At 37.0% G+C, this 13755-nt stretch overlaps 1 protein-coding gene across 4 annotated transcripts in view; it reads left to right on the forward strand.

The window, feature by feature from the left end:
- The window catches only part of LOC125760841 (netrin receptor UNC5C-like), an 83280-nt gene that overhangs the window by 50610 nt on the left and 18915 nt on the right, over nucleotides 1-13755 (forward strand). For all 4 annotated transcript variants that reach the window (XM_049421366.1, XM_049421367.1, XM_049421364.1 and 1 more), the window contains exons 4-7: nucleotides 1204-1400; nucleotides 2394-2472; nucleotides 3670-3840; nucleotides 4403-4663. In XM_049421366.1, coding sequence (XP_049277323.1) covers nucleotides 1204-1400; nucleotides 2394-2472; nucleotides 3670-3840; nucleotides 4403-4663 — 708 coding nt within the window. The remainder of the gene's footprint in view (nucleotides 1-1203; nucleotides 1401-2393; nucleotides 2473-3669; nucleotides 3841-4402; nucleotides 4664-13755) is intronic.

Raw genomic sequence — 13755 nt, forward strand, 5'->3', positions numbered from 1 at the left:
TTTGAATAAAAAGTCACCCAATAGTGTAACAAACACCATGTTACCGAAATCAACAGGATGGCTGATACAGAGTGTGTTATTTGAAGCCAATGTACCGTCGATGAACTGTTAATATGCAGACATCGAACAGCGTTCACTCACAAGTAGTAGATGCTGTTCGATCTCCCAAGACTGATTAAATAGCTGAAGACAGCACCTGATGTATATGTAAAAAGGTCTAATGTACGGGTAAACATAAGGTCCAAATAATAACTCTTTATCAGTATAACGGACTATAAAATTAGTATGCCATATACTTATGAGAGTTACGGCCAGCTAGTTCAGATATAATTCAGTTTACAAGTTTTGATGCGTTAACACGGAAACATTCATCCCATCCCTAAACATCTACAGCCCCAAAATATCGCAGAAGCACACTCAGAATAGCAAGTTTTCGCAAACACAGAAAACAATTTCATGGTTAACGAGAGACATCTACAACTAGACCCTTGACCTTATTGAACTGCAGCATAATACAGCTCATTATTTACTCACTCGTTCGCAACTACACGCATCGTTGACAGCATGTTTGTGCAACCAATGTTTCCCATGGTAAATGCTACCACAAACAATCTCCAACTGACCAACTCAAGAGTAGGCAAATGTCTGCAGGTAATTGTGGAGTCAGCCTCTTAACTTCCCCCGAGGGGTTCCCTTTGGGTACCGTTGTCTCTGCCATCCTATCATGGCATCCCAAACGGATCACGTATCATCTTGACCGCTGTCAGAAATGCATGATACAAACACCTCCTCCAGTTAAGAGTGACAAGATATGATCTTTGATTAGATTGACGAGTTATTGTAGAAGAAAACTTACCGGTAACGTAAACTTTTTGATGAATGCTTGAGTAACTCAACACAATGATTTCATTAACCGTAGTTTACTCACCGCTTCATCAACTTAGTTTATTTAATTAAAAAACCTTTTAAAAAATTCTGTACCTCGAACAAAACGAACAAAAATGTGAGGTGTTTTTTAGAAAAAAAATTACGTAAATAAGGTAAATAATTTTCATTGAGTTGCTGAGTGTATTGTCATGCAACTTGCTTCTTCTTGCAACACTCAGCCCATGTTGTACTCAATTCAAGTGTCCGTTTCGCGCATCATTCTTAAACATATTATACTTCATTCCACTTTACTTTATCTTTTCCTCTTTTTTGCAGCCATTAAGAAACAAATTAGCATCTCACCGAAGATCGTGCGAGTCGCCACGGGTGGTCAGGCCGAGCTGAACTGCATCGCTAATGCAACACCGGCGGCCAAAGTCGTGTGGCTGAAGAATGGTGTTCCGGTGCAAGCCAATCCACCGTTCGTACTACTGCCCGAAAGCTCGCTGCTGATTGCTCGAGTGGAACTACAGGTAAGCTGTCCATGACCGATACTCGGTGTATTCTCCAAGGAAAAAACATATTGCTGGTTTCGGTGGGATGATACTTTACAGTTCTTTCTTTCTTTTTTCGGAATAACGCAACCTGATACGGTTGGAAATAATAATTTTGAGCATCTAGCGAAGCATGCTGGCATGGAACGGATGCCAGCTTTCAATGGAAAAGGATCTGGGTTGGATTTGTTGAACGCTGGTCTTTCTGGTTTTTTCACCATTGTTATCTCATCCGTTTCCTTCCACCCAGCGTAGCATAAGAAGCTGTGCATCGGTTTGTATTGTTCAGCTCGTATCCTTTTTATTATCATCGTAGTATGATGAAATCGGCATAGGATATTGTGTATTTCGAACAGACATAATACGAAAAGGATTCGATTAAAACACGATGAAATGAAGGAAAAAAACATCCTCCAAACCCGCATGAAAAGGATTCGATTAAAGCTTCTTGAGAAAAGAAATTTTATCCATCAGAAATATAGATTTCCTTTCGCTATCCATGTTTGATCGTCTTTTGCCGCCATCGTTTACGAAGCAGAAATACAGATAACCTATTCATCCTTTGACCAAACCTAACGATTCTGCTTGTAGCAGTGAACAGAACGACCAGAAAACATTATTTTGTGGTCTAATGGCCTTTCGAGCGAATAGAACGCTCAAAGAGATATCCGTTACCGATCCTGGTTACATCGTGGTTTGAATGATATTTTATACAGTTTTTGTTTGCGTTCAAATGCTGAACAGTGACTGATGCATTTTTTATAGACGATGGAGGCGGTACAGCTGGCATTATTCTTATATTTATACTCAAATTTCTTTTTCTTTGTTACTGCTCGACCCTTATCACAGCCGACAATACAATGGCTGTTGCGCCGTTGGGCTTCAGATCATTTCTTATGTATCGCTCTCATCTATGTAGCTGCTCATCTTTGCTGACTCTTCATTTGTTTCGTCTTTTGTTACCTTCCTCAGGACATGGCCAATTATACATGTGTTGCGGAGAACATCGCCGGTAAGCGCGTATCTGAACCAGTTCCAATCACCGTCTACGGTAAGTGTTACTTCACTTGGTTATACAACCATCCACCTATTTGTCATCTGGTCATTTTTGTAACAAAAAAAGGCCACAAAAGAAAGGAAAGAATAGTCCCACCAGGACCCTTAAGTTTTAAGGGTGCTCAGTATTGAAACATCTTAAACCCAAGAAACAGGTCAACGATTCTTCCCGGTTTGCCGTCCGGATTCAGCTTTAAGGAGGTAGTCCTTGTCAATTCTAACTTCATTTACTTGTGTTGTTCAAAATTATGCACCCCATACAATTTGTATCAGCCTTTTCGCTTACTGCACACAAAACTGCTCTTTAAAGGGTCCCTTAATGGACAGGCGTCACTCAAGCTGACAGGCGAGAATTCTTCTGGGAATATTTTTCAAATTCCAAGACTAAATTATGTTACTTAATTCTGGGAGACACCCGGTGCTTGAACCACTCCCACAGGCTGCTTCCACAGGGTTGACGACAATCGACGACCTTCCCTCACTGTCGAGGTATAGATACGCATAAAAATGTGGGTTATTTGTATGTGCTGATGATTGATCTGCATAAATTTCTTCCTGCCGAGCGGTAAATATAGCTACCGAAAATGATGCGAGTGTGGAAAGCCTTCCCACGGTGCAAATGTGCAGGATGCTGTTGGTCCGTGTGATACTTGACATCAAACATGTCATTATTCCATCATCAGAATGTCATTGTCTACAGAATTTCCCTAACTCGGGAAGGAATAAATTGCGTAGACTCATTTACATTTCCCCTACGAATTTTAAGAGCTTTTCTTGTTTGATGCCTTGCGTACTGTTATGTATTGATTTTTGCAGTATCATAACAGAAAATATGTATTGAATGTACCGTTTTAAAGAATTTGAAAGGTCAGAACAATAATATATTAATATTCGTACACCAGATACATAACAAAATTGTAAAAATCCGGATGATTAAACAATATTACACATGATGTAAAATTTCTTAGAAAAAAATAAATTATTTAGTTATACGGTCATGAATATAATGGAAAAAACTTTCTTTTCTTTATTTATTATGATCATAACAAATTAAAGTAATCTAAAATTCATTAAAGTAATGTTTTATTTTGAATATAAGGATAGTATACGAATAACCAGATATGAACGATATGTTCATACGAAACTACATATATGAACGTTAAAAAAAAATATTTGTTTCTTTTTCTTACAGTTGATGGAGGTTGGAGCCAATGGAGTCCATGGACGGACTGCAAATGTCCCGGTCATCCCAAGCAAGGCCAAAAACGTACTCGTGTGTGCAATAGTCCTGTGCCAATAAACAACGGCGCAGCCTGCAAAGGACTGAGCACAGAGTCTACACCCGATTGTCTTCCTTGCTCTGGTAAGTCCATTCTAGACTTTTCATTCCAACAATTTTGATTTATTTTTCGCTTTGTGCCATTTTACATTTTGTTTTGCTGTTTTTGTTATTGGTTTATTTTTCTTTTATTTGTAAAAGAAATTATATTTTGAACCAAAATCATTGTAACCATAAACTAATTCATAATATCATCATCGATCTATATGTACTTCGCTACTGCCATCATTACGTAGACAATGTCCAAATTGTGAATCCCAATGGATATCATCTAAGCGGTAAGATCATCAAATCATTCTCATATTTTTGGTTATTACTTTAATTCGGATACTTGCTTTAATTGCCATTAATAGTTTTTCAGTTATAGTTCTAGGTCGGTTTGTCGATAGTTCTAGGTCGTATAGTTCTAGGTCGAATTCCATCAATTCAATATTGAATTGATATAAATATTTTTAATGAAAATGTAAATGCAAAAATACAAAATAACCATCGAAAAAGCAAACACAATGTTAAATTGTTATTACTTCATATTCATTGTATCAGCTCTACTTCAAGTCTTACTTTTGTGTCCAATATTTAATTGCAGCCGGGCGCTGGTCAAGCTGGTCTGAATGGAGTGATTGTGGTCCAGATTGTACCCAGATTCGGCAGCGCTCGTGTATCAGCAGTTCAGCTGCAGCTCAAATGTCTTCAGTTGGAAATATTCCAGTGGCCACGGCAGCTTTAGTTGCTAACAGCTCCTCGGCCCAAGCATTCGCTATTGATAGTGGGACTATCATTAGCTGCGTTGGAAAAAGCCAACAGTCCATCAAATGTACTGGAGGATTGTGTAACTACACGGCACATGGTAAGTGTTCAAAAATGGTTTTGTCAAATACTAAACGAAGAAGAGGAAAATGTTTTTTATTATTTAAATAAGTGCGAAATCTTTGTCGAAAGCTTTTTTTGACAATTTTTTAAATTGAAATTCGCGTCGCTCTTTCGTATTCTTAACTATTATGCAAATCTGGTTGAGCATCTAAATCATAATTTAATCTTTATCATAAATAATTAATCAACGTGTCAGTCTCTTTATTGTTTTGCGAATACCATGGAATGACTCATGAATAAGATCATCGTCAACTGGTAACGAAGCTACATTTTTTCCCATATACCTTAGGCTTCAACCTTCTTCGCACTCTTATTATTCGCGAAGGCACGTGCTCGTCCTTAACGAATGAAAATCTGGACTTTCTTAACAAAAAATAATAAAACAAGATAGGAAAGACATTCTCTTACGACATTTACTCAACTTCCATGCAATGAAGCTCCAGAAATATTTCCCATCCCCGGCAGTTGGATACGCTAATGAGATTATCAAATACATTGTCGTTGCTGGAAATGATTGGAAGACACGATAGAAAAGAAGGAAAATGTCACGATTCAGATTGTGAAGATTGGGATGACAACTGCAAAATACGGTAAAAAAGGACACTTTACAAAAAACACATTGTCTTCTTAGCTTTAATGAAACCCTTAACGAAAATACGCTCAACCACCGATAGCGCAAATACTTTTCAAGGGAGCTGATATGTTGGTAAAACCAGCAATGGAAGGAAGTGTTTTTAGCACCTTTTGCTGCCAAGTGCAAAAACCAAAGTCACCTCAAGTAGCCGGCTCAGGCGCTTTCAATTATGCTTAAAGGACGCAGCAGGATACATTTGCCCATGGTTTCCCGATGCTTCGGCACTCCAGCACAACATAAATCCTGGAAAAGGTACGACATAAATCATGTTAACCCAGGTCTATCATAATTCAATTTTCTCTCACAGCATGGAGCCTCGACCAGAGTGAATGAGAAAAAAATATCAATTTTCGGTGTACTTTAAGCAATTCCAATACTAGGGATCGGAAAAACTTTTGAACATAAACTACTGCTGTACGGTCTTTGCGACAGCTTGATTTAATAATGATTCCGCTACACTACAGTGTGACAGTTTTAGGTACGCATACTGAAACACGGGAACTAATAGATAAGGAGAACATTATAATAAACAAGCATTAAATTCAAATTTACCACTCTAAACACGCCTGGGATTAGAACATGGAGTGCGTATTTACTGTTTGTTCGACCGCATGAAAACTTTTTTGCCGAACCACTGTCTGCGTATAAACACGCTAGATACACCATTTATGGATTTCCATCCGTGATTCATTATGCCAAATTAACAGCCCATCATCTACAGCGGGAAAAGTCCACGTGAAAATAGCGCCACCGACAGAGGGTGAAATATAATTAATGATGCGAAAAGGAGCAGCTTCGTTACGCTATTTCCGTCAGCACTTTGTCGATCCCTGTCCTATTTGATAAAGGATAGATCAGCGCGTTTTTCTTCGGTGCGTGAATGATGGTAATTTTTTATCGGTAATGGAATCATAAATTTGGTTAACGTATTTGCGCAAGGACGTAAAACAAAAACGCAACGAAACAAAAACAGTGAGAGCCATAAAACCTGCCGTAAGACAAATCATATAAGATGGCATTTTTGTTTTCGTTTTTTTTTTCATCTGCCCTAAGTGTTTGTTAAACCTGCGTGATGATAAATGTTATGTTCTTTCTTCATCTTACATTTGTAATGTATTTCACCGTGACACATTACATCGACGAGCATATGCTCACCTCATGCAAAGACTTCGACAAAGGATGAAAATTTTATGTATCGCATTGCATATTTGAGAATCGTAAGTAATGTAAGAAACATTTTATTTCTTTCAAAATCAGCAAAAACATGTTAAACAATGTTCATACAAAGTTCATCCTTGCATTAAGATGGTGATGAATTGAAATATTAAACATTAAATAAAATTTTCATTCTTAGGATTAAAATGCGGTTTTTGACTAGATATGCTCATTCCAAAACAAAAATCCAAAACCAAGAAGTGTTCGTGAATATTCTAATCGAAGCACGAATGACTTCATTTATAGCCTAGAAAGTGTATCGAACAACACTTAAATTTGGTTCCCCACCACTTGATTCTAGTGGCCAACATTATAACACTCTATAAAGTTCCCGATCAACTATCAAGAAGTTTAGTTCAAACGTACTCGATGTGCTCCATAGAGTTCATTATACCCCTCTTAAGTTCGGAGGCGCCATATCGTCCATATCCACTTGCATATTGCAGCATAATGTCGATACATTGTTGTATCTGGTATGCGTCAATGTTCCGAAGAACGGTTCAAAATGGGGTACGATTGATCTACCCACTTTGATGTTGCCGGTTACAATACGGATACCGAGGAAACACCAGATGCTCGTTTAACCTACCATTCGTAAGTGCATTACTTGGCAGACATCTTCTCAAATTCAATTTAAGAAACTTTTCTAGTACGCATGGTCAAGTATGGAGAAAATTTCTATCATTTCCTCATTTCTCAACAAAAGTCACCAAACTTAGAAGATAAAACTATGTTATTTACAAACCCCTTCAAATATCTATATTATTCACATATTAAAATATAAATCATACAGAGGTTAATTTTTTCGGATAATTGTATGTTTGACCAAAGATACACTTTGAGGTAAATTATTTATTGGTTATTGGATTAAACCACCAAGTGCTAACAAAATGTTTTGCCATATTAGCTACTCTCAAAACTCGATTGCGTAGATAAATTACATGAACTAACCCTTTAGCTCAATTACTTCAACATCACCCATGATTGATGGATGAAGTGCAGCATTCACATTCAAAACATACACAAAGTGTGAATAATAAACAAACACACCCGGCAAGAAGCAGTTGTTCCTAACTGTTGGTTTACAAGACACATGCTGATCATTTCAAGTTTGCTCTAACAAACAAGACCAACTGCTAGAAAAACTAGTCTTTTTGAAAAGGAAGAGAAAACCTTCAAATCATCACAAGAAATTGGAAGAGCCACGTCTCGGTCATTGCATCGGAAATGCTGCTGTCACTGCATAACCTCCGTAACGCAGTCAAAACACAGATCCCTTCCTTGAAAAGTGTTTTACTTTCAAGCGTCAGAACACACCATAAACTAAGCCAGAAGGACATCGGACACCACAAAAAACCAAATTCGAACCAAATGATGAACTTAGCAACAAGAGAAGAAAAAAAAATGCTTCCACAAACATTAATTGCTGTTGATGATTTACACACAAATCGGGCGAAGTTTTGAGCTCGCCTAAGTTTAGAATTCGTTTTCCACTTCATCATCGCTGCATTGGAAACCGCTAACTGTGGAACATGACTATTTCTCTTGTTCGTATGTCGTCAACCGAGACGACATCATTAATTATCGGTAAAATTTCGACGCGAAGAAATTGATGATGAAGTGTCTTCGTGGAAGTCAAGCGTTCATCAATGTCACAAACATAGCAATGCCGCAAGGCACAAAGAAAACTCTACTGTATGGGAAGAAATGTGTGGTTCAGCATTTCACGTAGACTAACGAAATGTAGAACACTTCACTAGAATGCGAAAACACGTCTACTACTCTATCGTTGTCATTTATTAAAAACATTTTCTAGTCACTTTTTTACCGACAGAGACAACTTGAGACTTGAGACAAAAAAAAATACTCTATTGATAATAGTGTATTAATTTGTATACTTTGCAACAGTGAGTTTACGATCTTCCGAAACCAAGAATACTCAAATAGTGATAGATTTTTGTACAACCACTGCCCTTTGGATGACCCTTTTTGGTTGCTATCTCGAATGACACCATTTGATATGAAACAAACAAAACGTGTGCAATATGGAAGACCAACGATTATCATAAAATGATAACATTTTCATCAAACTAAACTATCAACCGCACCACTAATGGCGGCCGTGCGCCTTTAACTTTTTTCGTTGATGATGCTCGCCCATTTGCTTGGTGCAGATAACAACCGAAAGGGCGAACCGCATTGATATTCGAAGAAGAAGAAGAAGCGACCGACTGAGGATTGAACGGAGAGAAAGGACGCGAAATACCAGATGGAGACTTATCTTATCTTCAGCCCATCAGTAGACTGACAGTGAACATTGGCCCTCGAAAATGTCCAACGAGTTGGAAGCCAAATTACGACAACGATTTCCCATTAGTGTCGCCAGAGAATATTGCCGGGCCAATCGACATCTACTATTGCATGTCCAAAATGTGCATTATTACTGCTACAACGATGCAAGTGAATTAAACAGTTCCATTCATTACACACCACGTATAGAATTACTCTTCCAAAGACTTTCTCTTAGTATAAGATATTTTTCTCCTATGTTAAAGTCTCATAAAGTTTCTTATATCTTGAAAACAAAATGGAACACGATAGTATCTCTTCACTGTATTTGACACATGCACATTAGTCAACACCTGGCGTCCTGCATTCATCATCATTAAAAGTTGATGCTTTGTCAGTTTTATATGTCCAAACGGAAGGCCATAAATTAACATTTCTCTCGCTGGATGATGGTTCCATATGCCATGCTACTTAAACTCCACAACGCTATGCTTTCCGTGTGTCGACTGACTCACCCACAGTCTTCGATCATGTAGCATGCTCCCGTTTTGATGCTTAGCCCGGATGGTGTCCGATCCGGATCCAGTCAATCGGGAATGAAATCGAGCGATTCAGTGCTGATTAGACGCGGTTCAAAACACGCTACCGTGATGAAGGTGAATCCAGCGCCTTTTGCATCGCTTCACAGCGTGCACCATGCAACGATCGTCATAGCGGATAGCGATTGGATCCAATCAGCAGAGGAGTTCACTAGCTGCAGCATCTCGCTGGGAAATGAGAATAAATTTCCATAATTTTAATTAACCTAATCCTCGACAGCAGATACGCCCACAATCCACCAATTACGATTGACACCGTTTCGAGCAGGTTGCTTACAAACTTGATTGGATCGTATGTGGGTAGTTCAGCTATTTCGAACCATAGTTCCATTCAAACCTAGTTTACCGACGTTGAGGGCCGTGTTGGGTTTTCATTTTTTATTTCGCTTTCCGCGTAATCAGCATAAGACTGTAAATATTTTCTGTTAGTTGTTTCTCGTTTGTGTAATAAACTCGATAAAACGGATTAAAATCGAAACATGTCCATGAATTCTTTCAAACAAACAAGTTGTACTTAACAACTTACTTATTGTTATTTTTTAATTTGTTCAATTCAAATCATGAGTCATGTCAATATTTAGTTTAATTAAATACCACACCGCAATGAAGCGTTATATGGGAATTATTTTTAAAAAATTATTCTCAAAAACGGTCAGCCCGTACCAAAAAATTGAAAATAAATAATTAAACAAAATAAATAAATAAATAAAAAATAAAAAAATATTGATGTCAAACACTAAAAAATGGGAAACTTCTCTTCACTAGTTTTACATAATTTAAAAAGTTAGTGTTTTCATATTTCAGCTGTGTTTAATTCACCATTTATTTCCCTAGGAATTTTGCAAAATTTAAATAATACTTGATACTGCACTTTCATTGATCCTAACTTATCTCAACCTAAGACTTAATGCTGTTTGAGCACATGAAGACATTTTCCAAAATTTCTTATAAATTACTTTAATTCCAAAAAATAAAATGTAAGCTTTAAGAAACAAAATTAAGATGACTAGTATATGTAAATGGGGGTTTCCTGCTGTTTTTACAACTACACTTTCATTTGATTTGAATCTGTATTGCCACGACACAAAACCATTCCTGAACACACCATTTTACCGTTCCTTTTCTGGACATCTTATTGTCACATAACGCAAGTGTTTATTCCGCTAGGTTTATAGCAACAAAGTAGGTGAGCCAACCATAATCTACTCCAAATTCCCAACGTTGGATGTAATCCGATATGTTCTTGGTTGTGACAAATGCAACAGTAAGCCTGGCTTACTTGAGCACATGATTAATTATACTATTTGTGTCGTTTAGATATTTCACGCTGATCAAACTTTTACCTTCCACTGACCACGCATAGCTGTTGTTGATTGTTTCGGTTTTAGTAGTATGGCGGTTTTATTTCCGTTTTTTTGACAGCAAATTTACGTTCAATCCACTTTACCAAACAGCCGAACCCACACTAGCACATTAAACGATGTTTTATTGATGTTTATGCTCACGCTTCAACGTGATATCAACGAATGTATCGAATTTTAAGATACAGCATAACTTCACAAGCACTGTGGTGGGTGTTTTCGATTTGGGTGTTTATGCTCGCTGAGAAATGTCAGACGACTTTCTACTTTGTAACCGTTTATGAAACAACTCATATAACACTCCATAAAAATTACGATTATCCAAACGGTCTGAATCGATTTTGGTTTATGTTGCTGATAAAGTGCATATCGAATGACCAAAACTAGTAAAATGCTAGATTATTGTAGACATCTCAAGCATATTGTGTTGTAACTTGAGAGGAACGAAATTTTATTTATAAGTATGCAAGATAATGTTGCATGGTTTACAACTTCAAGGAAACTATCTAAGTAGAAGTAAATACAGAAAAAACAATGTTATAAAACAAAACAAAAATAATTTAACCAACATGAAAAGAATAGAAGAAGCATAAAAATATCTGAGTCATAAAATAAAGCAATTATTTTATTAATATGAATCTTAGTATGGATACGACCAGGCCGTTCTAGCTGAATAAAAAAAAAATAAATCTTAGTGACTTTATTCCATTATCTGCCTCTTTAAACGTTGTTGGCGCTATAAACCTCCTGACTGACTGTCTGTAATTTGAATCACTCAAAGCTAAATAATCAAATGAAAGTTTTTAGGCAGTACTTAAACGACCAGCGCTATGCAACTGAAAAACATTTGTTAAAGTTAAAGTTAATGTAATATTTATAATAGTATACTATTACTATTACTATTTTTTGTTATTGGTACTATTTTATCAATACCTTTTCCTAATTATTTACACGTAAACGGTCTGTAAAGGAATATAAAATTAACGTATTATTGAAATACTAGTCATTCATTGCAGATTACCTTATAAGTACTATAAACACTTGAGTAAAATATCATCTGGTTTTACATAGATAGTCTCTCGATACCGCCTGAACGCTCGAAAAACTGGCACAATTGATAATTTACTATGTTAAACAGCTACAGACAAGAAACACTTGAACAACACAAACAACACAAGATAAGATATAAATTCAAATCGTGACAGATCCCAACCGCGAATGCAAAAGCAACAAAAGCACAGTTAAATTATATGTTAGATCTAATTACCCTACCACAGTCTGATTGCATTTTCCCAAACATCAACACGAAACATTTTTGTCCCATGTTCTTTTTTGTATCTGGTGCGTATAATGGGTACGCTGCTAATTTTCCCAGCATAAAACATCTAGCCGGGTTTTGTGAAGGAATTATACACACGTCTATCATGGTTGGCTTGCGATGTGCACGTGTCGCTTCGATGTCACGGTACTTCAGCGGCATTCCTTTGATTCTCTTGATTTGTTTGTTAGCATTGCTGTAGTCATTTCCGTCTCTAGAGAATTTATATAAAATTTGCCAACCCACGACAAACCAACAGAACGTGAAGTTTGAATTTATACCAGGCTCATGTAGCTTAATAATATCAATCCTTGTGATATTTTTTCTGAAATATTCTAGAAAATGTTACCACATTTTCAATAAGCTATATAAGACTAATAACTTCACCTGCTAATAACTTCATGGACATGAAGCATACTGAATTTGCATTTAATTAACAGCATTGAGGAACATGTTTTTGAGAACAAACTTGCAATACTGTGCTGTTGCAGTCACTTTCCAGGATGCATCGGTCACTGTCACTTAACGAATGGATCATCAATATCAATAACGTTATTATGTTTGGTCGGGTGTTCATGATTGCATTTACCAATACACGTGGAAAACAAGCCTATCCAGATCATCATATTTACACCACATGCAAGGGAAAGCTACTAGCGCTTTTCTGCGATTGCATATTCACCCGATGGTCAGTTTGCCTCCCTTGAACTCTGGTCGCCGTGGCCGACTCTTGTCCTAATTTATCGTATGTTCGATCATGTTGATGCTGGTTCAACGTTCACGTCCTTGCAACAAATCCATTAAAAAGCGTAAATGAGTTCAGTGCAGAATGATACCAATATTGACAAACCTTAATTGAGTTGGATGTAAAATCATCCCCTGGCCGAGTTCACCATGTCCATCACACGCACAACACGCAACGTTTATGGCATTGTGCCAATTTATGTGCTGGTTTTCGTTGAACCCTCATCATTTGACAATAATTGCGTTATCAACGACGGGTATGTTTATATTTTCAATCGTGTACATCAGTGTCCTAGCAATAGCTAGGCTTTGTCCAACGGTTTCAATCCAATCTAGCCACGTCGTAGCCAGTGTATCCTATCATCATTGGTGGGCCAATAAAATTTTAGGCACTGATATTTGAATGTCCACTGCCAACAGCAAGCAAAGAATGTGGTTGTTTAAATGGTGATGTATATATAATAAAATCAAGCCAATTCCATGATACGGTTTGTAAACATTGCGCTTAACAAACGGCACAGTTCTGGTTGTACCAGCCTATGTCTGTGTAAAACGTTCGCAGTTGTACTACAATAGATAGCTCTGTATGGTTCATATTCACACTAATAAAATTTTAGGATATTTTTTGCATAAAAAAACTGGGAATTGAATCACAACGATTTTCGATTATATATTATCAAAGGTTTACTCATTATTTAAGATTCATAACAAATTGTTTCGATTCTTCTATACAATGTAGTTTGGTGTTACTAATTGCCTTGTAATGACTACAAAATGCTTGTCATTTTGTTGTTGTTTTTTCTTCATCGTCATGTAGCTCGAAATGTAGCTTTAACTTTCGGCGAGTTTACAGTTAACAGTTTTGAACCGACCCACGAAAAGACGAACGACCAAAAACCAAATCCACGG

This window comes from Anopheles funestus, chromosome 2RL (assembly GCF_943734845.2).
Source record: "Anopheles funestus chromosome 2RL, idAnoFuneDA-416_04, whole genome shotgun sequence".
Classification (NCBI taxonomy): domain Eukaryota; kingdom Metazoa; phylum Arthropoda; class Insecta; order Diptera; family Culicidae; genus Anopheles; species Anopheles funestus.